Consider the following 13,545-nt stretch of genomic DNA (forward strand, 5'->3'; position numbering starts at 1 on the left):
GCCCCTGAAAGGAAGCCCTGATAGAAAAGCAGAGAAAATTTGAATTTTAAGAGTCTCCACCCAGACAGGATATAGAGAATAAATTATTAGAGCAAGTCACCTGGAATAATAACCAGCGACTATATCAGGGAAGGAACCTATGGGATAAAATATTACAAATCTACAGTAATAAAATTAAAAGATGCTTGCTCCTTGAAGGAAAGCTATGACAAATCTAGACAGCGTATTAAAAAGCAGAGACATCACTTTGCCAACAAAGGCCTGTATAGTCACAGCTATGGTTTTTCCCATAGTCATGTATGGATGTGGGAGTTGGACCATAAAGAAGGCTGAGCGTTGGAGAATTGATGCTTTCAAATTGTGGTGCTGGAGAAGACTCTTGAGGATCCCTTGGACAGTAAAGAGATCAAGCCAGTCAATCCTAAAGGAAATGAACCCTGAATATTCATTGGAAGGACTGATACTGAAGCTGAACCTCCAGTACTCTGGCCACCTGCTGCGAAATGTCATTGGAAAAGACCCTGATGCTGAGAAAGATTGAAGGCAAAAGGAGAAGGTGGCAGCAGAGGATGAGATGGTTAGATAGCATCACTGCCTTAATGCACGTGAATTTGAGCAAATTCTGGGAGATAGTGGAGGACAAGGGAGCCTGGCATGCTGTAGTCCGTGCGGTTGTGAACAGTAAGACACTGAACAACAATAACAGTAATTTAAAAAATGGAGTGTTGATCAAAGAATAGAACAACCTTGGACCACGACAGATAGTTGGAAAACACTGTAGTTCAAATGGAAATTTAGTGACAAAAAGGACAGTATGGTCAATCAGTGACGATGGGAAAATAATTGAAAATAAACTTGGGCTTTATTTAGAAAAAAATAATTAGCACTTCAGCCAGAGGGTTTTCTCAAATACACAAACATCACATCACTGCTGAAAGCCTGCCATTTTGATGACACTGATGGCTAATGTCTCCTAGAAACCCCAGACTTCCCTGGCAGGACTAAAAGAATCCTGCCGGTACTTGGTTCAAGCTCACTTTAAAAATACATAATATCTTGGAGGGCTTGTAGATCTGTGAGTATTGAACACTGGAGTATCTCCTGCCATGTCAGTAAACAAGGATTTCAGTCATCAGTGATTCTGGCCGTCCAAATGTAAATACCTGAGCCCTAAGGGCACTCAGGAAGGAGAATACCTGTGTGACCTGAGAGTCATCAGGCTGTAGCCATTCCCTACAGTGGGCACTGAGGGACTCTAGATATGAAAACACTGGATATTGGCCCCAGATAGCTGAGATGCGTATGAAAGGAGTGATTTCGGTGAGCCCAGACTCTGGCATCTTCCCATACATAGAAAAGTGCTAAATTCCTTCACTTGGGGTGTCTGGTTTTCTTTAATTCACAAAATACTTTTGACGTTCAGACTACCTGTTCTTTGTTGCAAACTTCTACGTAAACTGACCCCTCCCCCTAACTCCTTGGAGCAGTTTTCTCAGGGTCACTTGAGATTCTGTCTCCCGGGCTTAAGTCCTAAAAATTCCCACCGAGCAAGACATAACTCTCAACTTTTCGGTTGTGACTATTAAGTCAACAGTGTTCATAACTGATCATAAAAAGTAGGTTTTCTTTCTCACCAGAGGGAAAAAACAACCTGTTGCAGGTTGCAGGCGATTGAGGGGTATTTTGTCGTTGTTCAGTCGCTAAGTCTTGTCTGACGCTTTGTGACCCCATAGACTGCAGCACACCAGGCTCCTCTGTCTTCCACTATCTCCCAGAGAGTGCTCAAATTCATGCCTATCTAAGTATCTCATCCTCTGTTGTCCCCTCTTCCTCCTGCCCTCAATCTTTTCCAGCATCAGGGTCTTTTCCAACATCAGGGTCTTTTCCAATGAGTGGTATTTACATATTCTTTTATTTCTCAGACCAGTACTCTGTGGATCCAGGAGTTTGTGTGCAAATCTTGTGCAAGTAATGCCTGTATAGGGTGTCTGGAGGGCACGTACATGCATTCTGTGGTTTGCTGAGGGAATGGCAGGTCTGAGTAAAGGGAGACCAGCCGTGCAGAACTAGGGGCAGACCAGTCAACCAGGACAAGTGTCTTCCAACCTTGTTATTTCTGCCCAGGAGAGAGGGTTTGGTTTCAGCTGGGGAAATAAAATCTTTCTTTCTCCACAGTATTAAAGGCATCTCTTTCCATGCTGCTAAGGGCAGGGGTGGGTGTGCTTAAGGTGGATGACACATACACCCCAGATCTGAGCTTGACTGCACTGAATATCATTCTCCCCAAACTTAGGTGCACTTGGCGGGAACTTGTGAATGTGACTTTATGTGGAAAGAGGATCTTTGCAGAGGTAATCAAGATAACATGAGGTTAGACTTAGCAGCAGCAGCAGCAGCAGACTGGAGTAGGGTGAATCCAAAATCCAATCTAACTGGTGTTCTTATAAGAAGGAGGGACTTCCCTGGTGGTCCAGTGGTTAAGAATCCATGGTTCCAATGCAAGGGGTGTGGGTTTGATCCCTGGCCAGGAAACTATGATCCCACATGCTCCATGGTGTGTCAAAAAAAAAAGAGGGAAATTTGGACCCAGATACACGGAGAAGAAGGCCATGTGGTGCCAGAGGCAGAGACTATACACCAACAATATAGGTATGATGTATCTGTATACCAAGGAATGGCAAGGATTGCTGACAACCACCAGAATTTAGGGAGAAACAAAGAAAGATTCTTCCCTGGCACCTTCAGAGGGCTCACAGCCCTTGATTTTGGATTTCTAGCTTCCAGAAATGGGCTTCCCAAGTGGCTCAAAGGTAAAGAATCTGCCTGCAATGCAGGAGACTCAGCTTTGATCCCTGGATTGGGAAGATCCCCTGGAGGAGGAAATGGCAACCCACTGCGGTATTCTTGCCTGGAGAATCCCATGGATAGAGGAGCCTGGTGGGCTACAGTCCATGGGGTAGCAAAGAGTTGGACATGACTGAGCATAAGCACAAGCCTCAGAAACGTTGAGAAAATAAATTTTTACTAGGTTAAGTCAGCCAGTTTGTGGTACTCTCTTACAGCATCCCCGGGAAGCTTGGGATAATGGGTCGCCAAATGTATTAAACATTTGAGGCATTTTGAATTCATGATTACAAGAAACAAGACCCAACTCTAAATAAGTGCATCTGTAGTTGAGAAAAGCTCCAACTCCATTAATTAACTTAATTCTTTGATCAATTTTTGAGAAACCACAGTTTAACTGTTTCCATTTTACTAAAATTATTTTCATTAGGAATAGTTTTCTTTTGGTTTTTTTTTCCTGTGCAAATTTTTAGTCTCTGTTTTTTTTCCTTATGAGACTTTCCCACCAGGGGCCTCCCCAGTGGTCCAGTGGTTAAGAGTCTACCTGCCAATGCAGGGGGTGTGGGTTTGATCCCTGGTTGGGGAACTAGGATCCGACATGCTGCAGCGTGGGGCCAAAAATTAAACAAACTAAAGTTTAAAAACTTTCCCACCAAGCTTTTACCTTTATGAGCTTCATTATTTCCAGCTAGTTCACCTTTCCCCCCTCAAAATGTGCAGAGCGCAATTTTGGTCAAAATTTGATTTTACCTCTATTGTCTTAGCCAGTGCTAGCATTCTTTTCATACTGCAGCCATAAAGTTAAAAGACCCTTGCTCCTTGGAAGAAAAGCTATGACAAACCTAGACAGCATATTAAAAATCAGAGATATTACTTTGCTGCAAAGGTCCATATAGTCAAGGCTATGGTTCTTCCAGTAGTCATGTATGGATGTGAGAGTTGGACCATAAAGAAGGCTGAGCACCGAAGAATTGATGCTTTTGAATTGTGGTGTTGGAGAAGACTCTTGAGAGTCTCTTGGACTGCAAGGAGATCCAACCAGTCAATCCTAAAGGAAATCAGTCCTGGGTGTTCATTGGAAGGAATGATGTTGAAGCTGAAACTCCAATACTGTGGCCACCTGATGGGAAGACCTGACTCATTGGAAAAGACCCTGATGCTGGGAAAGATTGGAGGCAGGAGGAGAAGGGGACAACAGAGGATGAGATAGTTGGATGGCATCACTGATTTCTATGGACATGAGTCTGAGCAAACTCTGGGAGTTGGTGATGGACAAGGAGGCCTGGTGTGCTGCAGTTCATGGGGTCACAAAGAATCAGACACAGCTGAACTGAACTGAGCATTCTTTTGTCTGTGTGTGTGTGTGTGTCAATTTTTATCTTTTCCTTTCAGAGTCACATATTCCAACTTGCCCGTAACCAGCAAGATGGATTCTCTTTCTCTCTCTCACCCTCCCGTTTTCCTCTTTTTTCCTACCCCTCCCTCTCTCTTCTCTTTCTTATGTGTTAACACTTAAATTCTTCCAGGTGCAGTTTTAGCCTCAGACAGTTTTGGTTTGTTCTGTTTACTGGAGTGGGTAGCCATTCCCTTCGACCCAGGGATCAAAGCCAGGTCTCACTGCTTTGCAGGCAGATTCCTTACCATCTGAGCCACCAGAGCAGCCCAAGTTTCTATCACTAACAATATCTATCTTGAATGTGATTCTATAACTGTTTTTATTCTTTGGAGCAAAGTACATCCATAGTGAAAAGCTCTAGGAGGTAAAGGCCAACATATCTGGGGGATGAAGAATCTGGACCTTCCAAGAAAGAGACTGTTTTTGTAGCTATGGAATCTCTCTAAAGCCTCCACCCCACTGTGTTACGTTTTTGCTTTGCTGAGAGAACAGTTACTTGTAAGTTATAGTAACATTAAGGGAATCAGCCAGACAATCCCCTGGTTGTATTCATAAAGTCCTTGAGAGGCTATGGAGCAGGTGACGTGATTATGCACGTGATGGGCACACAGCTGGGCGTGGCCCACACCCCCAGCACACCTTGCCCCCGTGCTCCAGCTTCTCTGGAACCTAATTCCTTTGGAAGTCAGGTGAACTGGCCCAGTTCACTGAGATGGTCATCTCTCTGTGTACTTTCCAGTCCTCACACCAAAGCAGGTGGCCAGACAGGCCCTTAGGGGCTTCGTCACCTTGGTTTCTTTTTGTTATTCTTGTCACTGTTGCTTTTTTAAAAACTTGCCCCCTCCCAGCTTTATTGAGCTATAACTGACATACAGCACTGTGTAAGTTTAAAGTGTACACATATATGTTGATCTGATACACCTATTATGTTGCAAAATGATTACCACTATAGGTTAGCTAACCCTTCTGTCCTGTCACATAATTACCACATAATTACCATGTCTTTCTTGTGGCAAGACCACTGAAGATCTACTCCCTAAGCAAATTCCCAGTATTTAATGTGCTGTGCTTAGTCACTCAGGAGAAGGCAATGGCAACCCACTCCAGTACTCTTGCCTGGAAAATCCCACTGGTGGACGAGCCTGGTAGGCTGCAGTCCATGGGGTCGCTAAGAGTCGAACACGACTGAGCAACTTCACTTTCACTTTTTCACTTTCATGCATTGGAGAAGGAAATGGCAACCCACTCCAGTGTTCTTGCTTGGAGAATCGCAGGGACGGGGAGCCTGGTGGGCTGCTGTCTCTGGGGTCGCACAGAGTCGGACACGACTGAAGCGACTTAGCAGCAGCAGCAGCTTAGTCACTCAGTCATGTACAACTCTTTGCGATGCCATGGACTATAGCCTGCCAGGCTCCTCTGTCCCTGAGGATTCTCCAGGCAAGAATACTGGAGTGGGTTGCTATGACCTCTTTCAGGGGATCTTCCCAACCCAGGGATCGAACCCAGGTCTCACACTGCAGGCAGATTCTTTACTGTCTGAGCCACCAGGGAAGCCCCCAGTATATAATACAGTACTGCCAGCCTTAATCACCACACTGCCCTGTACATTAGATCCCTAGAACTCGTTGTTGCTTTTGTTCCTGAAAGTAGAGGCAGCATAAAGTTTCAGGTGCGTCTAGCCTTTTGATAAAAGGCTAGAAACTGATGACAGTGTGCTGGAAGGATTATTTCTATGTTGGAGGATGTGAAATGAGGTTTGTCTTATAACAAGAAAATTGCCACTTTGGGACTTCCCTGGCAGGCCAGTGGTTAAGACTCTGCACTTCCACTGCAGGGTGCCTGGGTTCGATCCCTGATCAGGGCACTAAGATTCTGCATGCTGTGTGGCATAGCCAAAGAACACATAAAAATAAACTAAGAAAATTGCCACTTTGACCTGAATCTCTGGTCCAGGTACTCATGAATGAAGGAATGAAATAAGAAAAGAGAGAAAAAACAGGACAAGAGGAAGGAAGGCAAAGGAAGGAATGAAGATGATAGAAGGAGATGGAGGAAAGAACAAAGAAAGGAAGGGACAAAAAGACATTCTGGTCCCTTCCAACGGGCTATCACCGCAGGTGGATGTGTGTTTCTCCAGCAGCTTCCTGGCCCCAAGGACCCTCTAGCTAATTTTTTTTTTTTCCCCCGCCATGCCCATTGGTATGAAGGATCCTAGTTCCTCCCCTAGGGATCAAACCTGCACCCGCTGCATTGGAAGCTCAGCATCTTAACCACTGAACCACCAGGGAAGTCCCACTAACTTAGTTTTCCTGAGCACTGTGCCTCGGACTTCCCATTTTGTCTAATTCTTACGTTGATCCTGCAGGGTGACTAGGACTCTCTGCAATTTCCAAATGGAGAAACCGAGGCTTGAGGGTGGCGGGGAGGAAACGTGCCCACGGCCACCCAGGCACCTGAAGAACAGGACCATGCAAGTGATGCTGGTGTCTGTCTGTCTCTCCCACACACTTACGGACTCAGGATTCTTAACGAAGACCTTGGTGCTCCCCATCTGGTACTGGTCCGGCTCCATGTTGACTGCCCGCAGCAAGTGCTGGACCCCCTGACGCTCGTCCCCGCGCCAATACGGCCACGTCTCGGGGGTCAGAATGGCATACCTGAGGCCGGGGCGGGGGAGGGTCTGAGCGGCTGGTGGGGCTGCGGGCAGGGTGGGCGGAGCGTCGGGTGGTGGTGGGGCGACTGGAGTTGGGGGGCGGGGGGCAGACGGGGGAACGGGGTGGGGCGGGCGGTGGGTGAGTGTGGCAGAGATAGCTCACCTCTGCAGGAACTTGGCGAACTGGCGGCGGTAGGCAAAGCCCGCGCGGCGCACCCTGATGTTCTCCTTCAGGCCCAGGTACTCCACCTGGTGCTTGACCCTGGGGAGAGGGCAGCCTGAGTCCCCTGGTGGCGGCCTCACCGCTCCGGGGGTGTCTGGATTCATGCTGGGAGCAGTTTGGGGGGTGAGTTCTGAGGTCTAGGGAGGGGGTTCAGTGCTGGTCCAGGGGTCCACTTGGGAGTTAGTTCTGTGCACTGGGGGCCTGGCTTCTAGGGGGAGGGGTCGGTGTTTGCTTCGTGGTCAGTTTTAGGATCAATTCTAGGGGTGGGTCCTGGGGTCTGGGGAATGAGGGGGACTGGATTATTAGTTCCACAGACAGTCTGGGATCCTCCCTGGAGACCTCGGTCAGTGCTAGGTGTAAATTTGTGCTGGTCCTAGGGGTTAGCCTGGGTGAGACCTGTGATGGATTCCATGACCCTGGGTGGGGGGGGGAGGTTTGCGAGGGAGGGTCAGTCTTGGGGACAGGCAGTGTGGACTGGCTTAGATGGGGCGGGGGTGGGGTGGGGTCACCTGTTCTCCTCCCAGTCGCGGGGCCTCTTGGTCTCATTGGGCTTGATGCATCGGATGTAGTGGGGAGTGCATCTTTTCAGCGTGGACACCAGGTCATTGGCTTGTTTCTAAGGAGGGGAGAGAAGATGGGGGATGGGGGGCACAGATGCAACCCTCTGGCCCCTCTCTCTTCCCATTCTGAATACAGCCCCAAGAGACTGTGACATGCTGCACGGGAACGTGGAGGGTGGCACCTGATGGACTCAGGTATCCCTGGTCCCTGTGTGGCTCTGTTAGCACATACCACATGGGGTTGATATCATGTGTGTGTACCTGACCCTTGAACCCCTGCCGCACTCACTGCTTAGCCAGGCGCAGAGTAAGTGCTCAGCGAAGGTTTGTTGATGGAATAGCTGAGCACGTGGGAGCACACACTCCCTGGTTATTTCTGCCTGTCCTTTGGGGCACAGGTGTTTTAAAAGCAGAGAATCACACGTGTATGCCTGAGAGGTAGTCTCTAGAGGAGACTAGAAAGGAAATCGTTCCAAGGGGGAAGACTGGAGGAGTGGTAGAGAGAGCCTGGCATGGATCACAGTTCTGCTGTGCAATCCAGGCCAGTGACTGCACCTCTCTGAGCCTTGGCCTCCCATCTGCCAGGTGGGACTAATCTCCTGTCTGTAAAGTGTCTCGTGTCTGCTGCCAGCACTGAGAAGTGCCCAATATACTGTTATTAAAGTATTATTATGATGGTACACCCATGTTCATAAAAGCACTCTTCACAATAGCCAAAAGGTAAAAACAGCCCAAGTGTCCATCGGTGGAGGAATGCATAAGAAAATATCCATTATATCCATGGTATATTATCCAGCCTTAAAAAGGGAGGAAATTCTGACACATGTGTGAACCTTGAAGATATTATGCTCAGGAAAATAAACCAGCCACATAAGTGTCCAATTCCACTTATAGGAAATCCCCAGAAGAGTTATACCCATAGAGACAGAAAGCAGGATGGCAGGTGCAAGGGGCTGGGGAAGAGGATGGGGAATTAGTGATTAATGGGGACAAAGTTTCAGTTTGGGAAGGTGAGAAAGTTCTGGAGATCGATGGTTGTTATGGTTGCATAAGAATGTGAATGTCCTTCATGCCGCTGAGATGTACACTTAAAAATGGTTAAGGCTCAGAAGGTAAAGAATCCTCCGGACAGTGTAGGAGGTGCGGGTTCAATCCCTGGGTCAGGAAGATTGCCTGGAGAAGGGAATGGTGACCCACTCCAGTATTCTTGCCTGGAGAAGAATCCCATGGACAGGGGAGCCTGGCTGGTGACAGTCCATGGGATCCCAAAGAATTGAACACAGTTGAGTGACTAACACTTTGACTTTTTGTGTATTTTACCATAACGAAGAAGAAAGTGACAAATGACCAAAAGACCAAAAAAAAAAAAAAAAATCATTAGGATGATGGCTGATGTATGGATTTAGGGGGTTAGGAGGACATTAAGGAAGCTGGTCCAAGCTCCCCAACCCCAGCACTGGAAGAAGCCCTTGTTGAATAGGAGATGCCAGAGGGAGGGGCAGAGGCTCTGCGATGGGGAGAGATGGACACAGGAATGGTAGAACTGGGCCTGTCCCTCCCCATGCCCACCTTGATCTTGGAACCGGCAGTGCTGGGGCGGCCCTTCTTTTCCACGTCCAGCTTCTCGGGAAAGAGCATCCGGAGGAAGGCCCTGGGTGGGGGAAGAGAAGGAGTTTGGAGGTGCAGGTGAACCTTGGGTGCCTTCCTGGAGGTGGGGCTGTTGAGGTGTCTGGGACCCAGAGACCATGCTGTACATGTGCGGTTCTCCCTGAAGGTTGGTGGGTGTGATGATGAGAACCAGAGGGTGGGTTTCATCCTTTTGGTTCCTTGATTTATTTGTACTGTTACTTTTCCCTCCGTGACTGTGCATGACTTGGGTAGCAAGTAAAAGAAGACAGTTTGACTAAGTGATGTGGCATCTCTGGCATCACAGGTAGGTCCCCTTGGAGGAAATGTCTTACAGGCAGGGGCTTGCACATGCGTGCAGGGAAATAAAGACAAGGACCTTGATGCTCCAGCCCCGTGGGTGATACCCACAGATGGGCACAACCTCAGTGTCCATCAACAGGGGATTGGTTAAATTCACTTTGGTGAACCTGAGCAGGACCCTTGAGGGGAACTTCCCAAAGACAGACAATTCCTCCTCCTTCCCATGTCCCCCGCCTATTTTCTGTTTGAAAGTTTTAACCTCCTAGGCCTTCTCTGAAATCCAAAGGGCAAATTTAATCAGAAAAGTGAGAAAATAAAGAAACAAAGGAAAGCAGTCAAGCAGGAAAAAATAATGATAGTTTAGCTGTAAAAGAAAGTTGAAGACTTTCAATTCTTCCTCAGTGGGTGTAGAGGGCTTCCTTGGTGGCTCATGGGTAAGGAATCCTCCTGCCAGTGTAGGAGATGAGGGTTCAAGGGTTCAATCTCTGGATTGGGAAATTCCCTGGAGAGAAAAAAAAAATGACAACCCACTCCAATATTCTTGCCTGGGAAATCCCATGGACAGAGGAGGCTGAGGGGTTACAGTTCCACGGGGTCGCAAAGAGTTGGACACGACTTGGCAACCAACAACAAAAGGCTATAGATAATATCCTGAGCCATATCCTTAAGCTGTTTTGCAGATACTAAAACCCCTGCCAGGTAGAAGAAGTTAAATACATTCTGACCAGCAGCATGTAAACCCCAGACTAGCTGGAACCAGGTTGATTAAGATTTCTGAAACATCACCCTGTTACCTCACCATCAACTGATCAGAAAATTGTGAAAGGATCACACCCTGTGACCCTTTCTCTCACACTGTAAAGATCCTTCCCTGAAAGCCCTTGGGGAGTTTGGGGTCTTTTGAGTAGACCTACCTGTTCTTGCTTGGACCTGCAATTAATGCTGTACTTTCCTTCACCGCCTCCTAGTTTTGGTAGGTTGACTTTGCAGTGAGTCAGGTGGACAGGCCTGAGTTTGGTTTGGCTACATTGTTATGTTCATTGTTACATTCCTCTTTGATGAGATCCTCCCTGAGGGCTATAATCCAGAATGAGTGGACCCCTTGAGTGAGATGCAGACTAGTGTTTGCACGCATGCGTGCTCAGTCATGTCCAACTCTTTGCGACCCTATGGACCAGGCTCCTCTGTCCATGGGATTCTCCAGGCAAGAATACTGGAGTGGGTTGCCATTTCCTCCTTCAGGGGATCTTCTCCCCACCACCCAGGGGTGGAACCCCTGCGTCTCCTGCATTGCAGGCGGGTTCCTTTACTGCTGGAGCCACCAGGGAAGCCCACACAAGTGATAGGAATGGGGATTTGACTGCAGTTTTGCATGAGGGATCTTTGTGGGTAAGGCACATGTGTCAAATTGGATTGTGGTGATGGCTGTACAATTCTGTACATTTATTAAAAATCATTTCTAAAAATGGATGCATTTAATGGAATGCAATTTATATCTGAATCAGGCCATTTAAAAATAAGTGTCTGTGTAGACTCAGTTTTACTGGATGTGGAGTAATATTGGACAGTGTTGCTCTAAATCAGTGGTTCCCAAACTCGAATGTACACATGGCTCCTGGGATCTTGTTAAAATGCAGACTCTGAGTCATTCAGTTTACGGTGGAGCCTGAGATTCTCTTTCTTTCAGAAGATGCTCATGTTACCATTCTAGAAACCACAATATCAGCACTTTATGAACCACTGTCTTAGAACATTCACCCTGTGCTATATTCCATTTGCTTTCAAATTGTGGTGCTGGAGAAGTCTCCTGAGAGTTCCTTGGACTGCAAGGAGATAAACCAGTCAATCCTAAAGAAAATCAACCCTAAGCATTCACTAGAAGGACTGATGCTGAAGCTGAAGCTCTAATACTTCGACCACTTGATGCAAAGAGCTGACTCATTGGAAGATACCCTGATGCTGGGAAAGATTGAGGGCAGGAGAAGGGGGTGGCAGAGGATGAGATGGGTGGATAGCACCGACTCAATAGACATGGATTTGAATAAACTCCGAGAGACAGTGAATGACAGGGGAGCCTGGCATGCTGCAGTTCATGGGGTCATGAAGAATCAGAAGCGACTGAGCCACTGAACAACAAAATTGACTAGAAACAGCTGTCCCCACAAACTCTATGGAGTGATGGGAGCTCTGGGGAAGGTGAGGTGGTCCCTGGGCCTCCCCCATCCCCACGGGGAGTTGCCCAGAGACTTCCACGCCTGAGACCACTCACTGCTCACTGGTCTGCATCAACTCTATGAGGTCAGAGAAGAGGACATCACGGTTCCTCTCGCAGAAGCCGTTGACATCATAGGAGACCTGGAAGAAGGTGGCACGGGGAGGAGTGAGAATCTGAAGTGAGGGATGGGGGGTCCCATGGGGACCCGCTCTGGGGTGAGAAGACTGGGCAGTATCTATGGTTCACATTAGGCAGTCGGGAGCAGCATGGACCTGGTTGGGGGACAGCCTGGAGGTCTCATGTTCAAGGTGAGATTGGAGGGTTAGGACTGCAGTCTGGGTCAGAGGGGAGAGAAGATGGAGGGTTACAGTCCAGATTGGGGGAGGCAGCTGCAGGCTGGATCAGAGGAAGGAGGAGGTGACAGTTATAGCCCAGCTTGGGGAGTGAGGGTAGGGGGGAGCAGTCCCTGGGTGTCTGCTAATTAATTTGGAATCAAAAGGTCACATTGAGCCTCTGTGTTCTGGTTGATTGGGAGCCTGGGGGATTGTGTCAGGAGGGTTATAGCACTGACTGGAGTTTGGTGGGTGGGTGGGTGGGGGGGTTTCAGCCTGGCATGTAGACTGGGTCTGCATCCAAGGTGCAGGCTCCCTATAGTTCTGGTCGGGCTACTCTCAGGATGAGGAGCATGGAGCCCCAGCCCATTTTAGGAATGGTGGGCTGCAGCACAGTCAGGGAACCACTGGGACTGTTTACTGCCCATGATAAGATCAAAGAGAAAGTGCGCAGTCTTGTAAACTGGGGAGGGGGACCTTGGCCAGGGTGGGAGGACAGTGGGTTTCTGAAACTTTGGGTAGGGGTCTGTCTGTAGGGGGTCTGTCTGAGGTGGTAGGTTGCAGCATGATCCAGGGGTCTCCAAGTTGGGATCAGAAGAAGGGTGGCCATGTTCTGGGTCAGGGGGACACTGGGGCTTATAGCTCAGATTAGGGCTTAGGGGGCTCTGCTGCCTAATTTGGGGTTGATGGGAGGGAGTTTGTATCCTGTAGGGTGTGTGTGTGGGGGGGGATACTCAGTCATTTTGGACTGTAGCCCACTAGGCTCCTCTGTCCGTGGGAATCTCCAGGCAATACTAGAGTGGGTTGCCATCCCCTTCTCCAGGGTATCTTCCTGACCCGGGGATAAAACCCACATCTCTCGCAATGGCAGGCAGATTCTTTACCAGTGAGCCACCCAAGAAGTCTGTAAGGGGCAAGTGTCGCCGTCCTGTTAGTTGGGAGCGCTGTGGCCTTGATAGGGGAGTGGACAGTGGGTTTACCAGCCCTGCTGAAAGGCCATGATAGTGGGGGGGCTAGGCCAATTCCTGGGGGTCAGTGGGAGGGGGGCATCGTATTTCTGGTCAGTAGGGGAAAGGATCGAGAAGGGGATTAGTGTTCTTTAGCACTGGCTGGTGTCTGGGTAAACTCCTGTTGGAAGATTGGGAGGCTGCAGCGGGAAAAAGCCTCTGGAGGTGTGTGTGGGGGTGTCTGAGGGGCGGGGCCTGATGGGCGGGGTCCGAGGGATAGGGTCTGAGGAGTGGGGGCGGGGCCCGAGGGAGTGGGATCTGATGGGCGGGGTTGGGTCTTGGTGGGCGGAGACCGAGGGGAGGAGTCAGGTTAGGTCTGAGGGGGCGTGTCCGAGGGGCGAGGTCTGATGGGTGGGGTCGGGTCTGAGGGGCGGAGTCTGAGGATC

The 13,545-nt window shown here is 48.7% G+C and overlaps 1 protein-coding gene across 1 annotated transcript in view; it reads right to left on the reverse strand.

Annotated features, from left to right (window-relative positions):
• The window catches only part of MYO1F (myosin IF), a 37,726-nt gene that overhangs the window by 5,239 nt on the left and 18,942 nt on the right, over positions 1-13,545 (reverse strand). The window contains exons 15-19 of the mRNA XM_061422381.1: positions 11,875-11,960; positions 9,246-9,327; positions 7,626-7,732; positions 7,057-7,155; positions 6,753-6,897 (exon numbers count right to left, since the gene is read on the reverse strand). Coding sequence (XP_061278365.1) covers positions 6,753-6,897; positions 7,057-7,155; positions 7,626-7,732; positions 9,246-9,327; positions 11,875-11,960 — 519 coding nt within the window. The remainder of the gene's footprint in view (positions 1-6,752; positions 6,898-7,056; positions 7,156-7,625; positions 7,733-9,245; positions 9,328-11,874; positions 11,961-13,545) is intronic.

This window comes from Bos javanicus, chromosome 7 (genome assembly GCF_032452875.1).
Source record: "Bos javanicus breed banteng chromosome 7, ARS-OSU_banteng_1.0, whole genome shotgun sequence".
Lineage (NCBI taxonomy): Eukaryota > Metazoa > Chordata > Mammalia > Artiodactyla > Bovidae > Bos > Bos javanicus.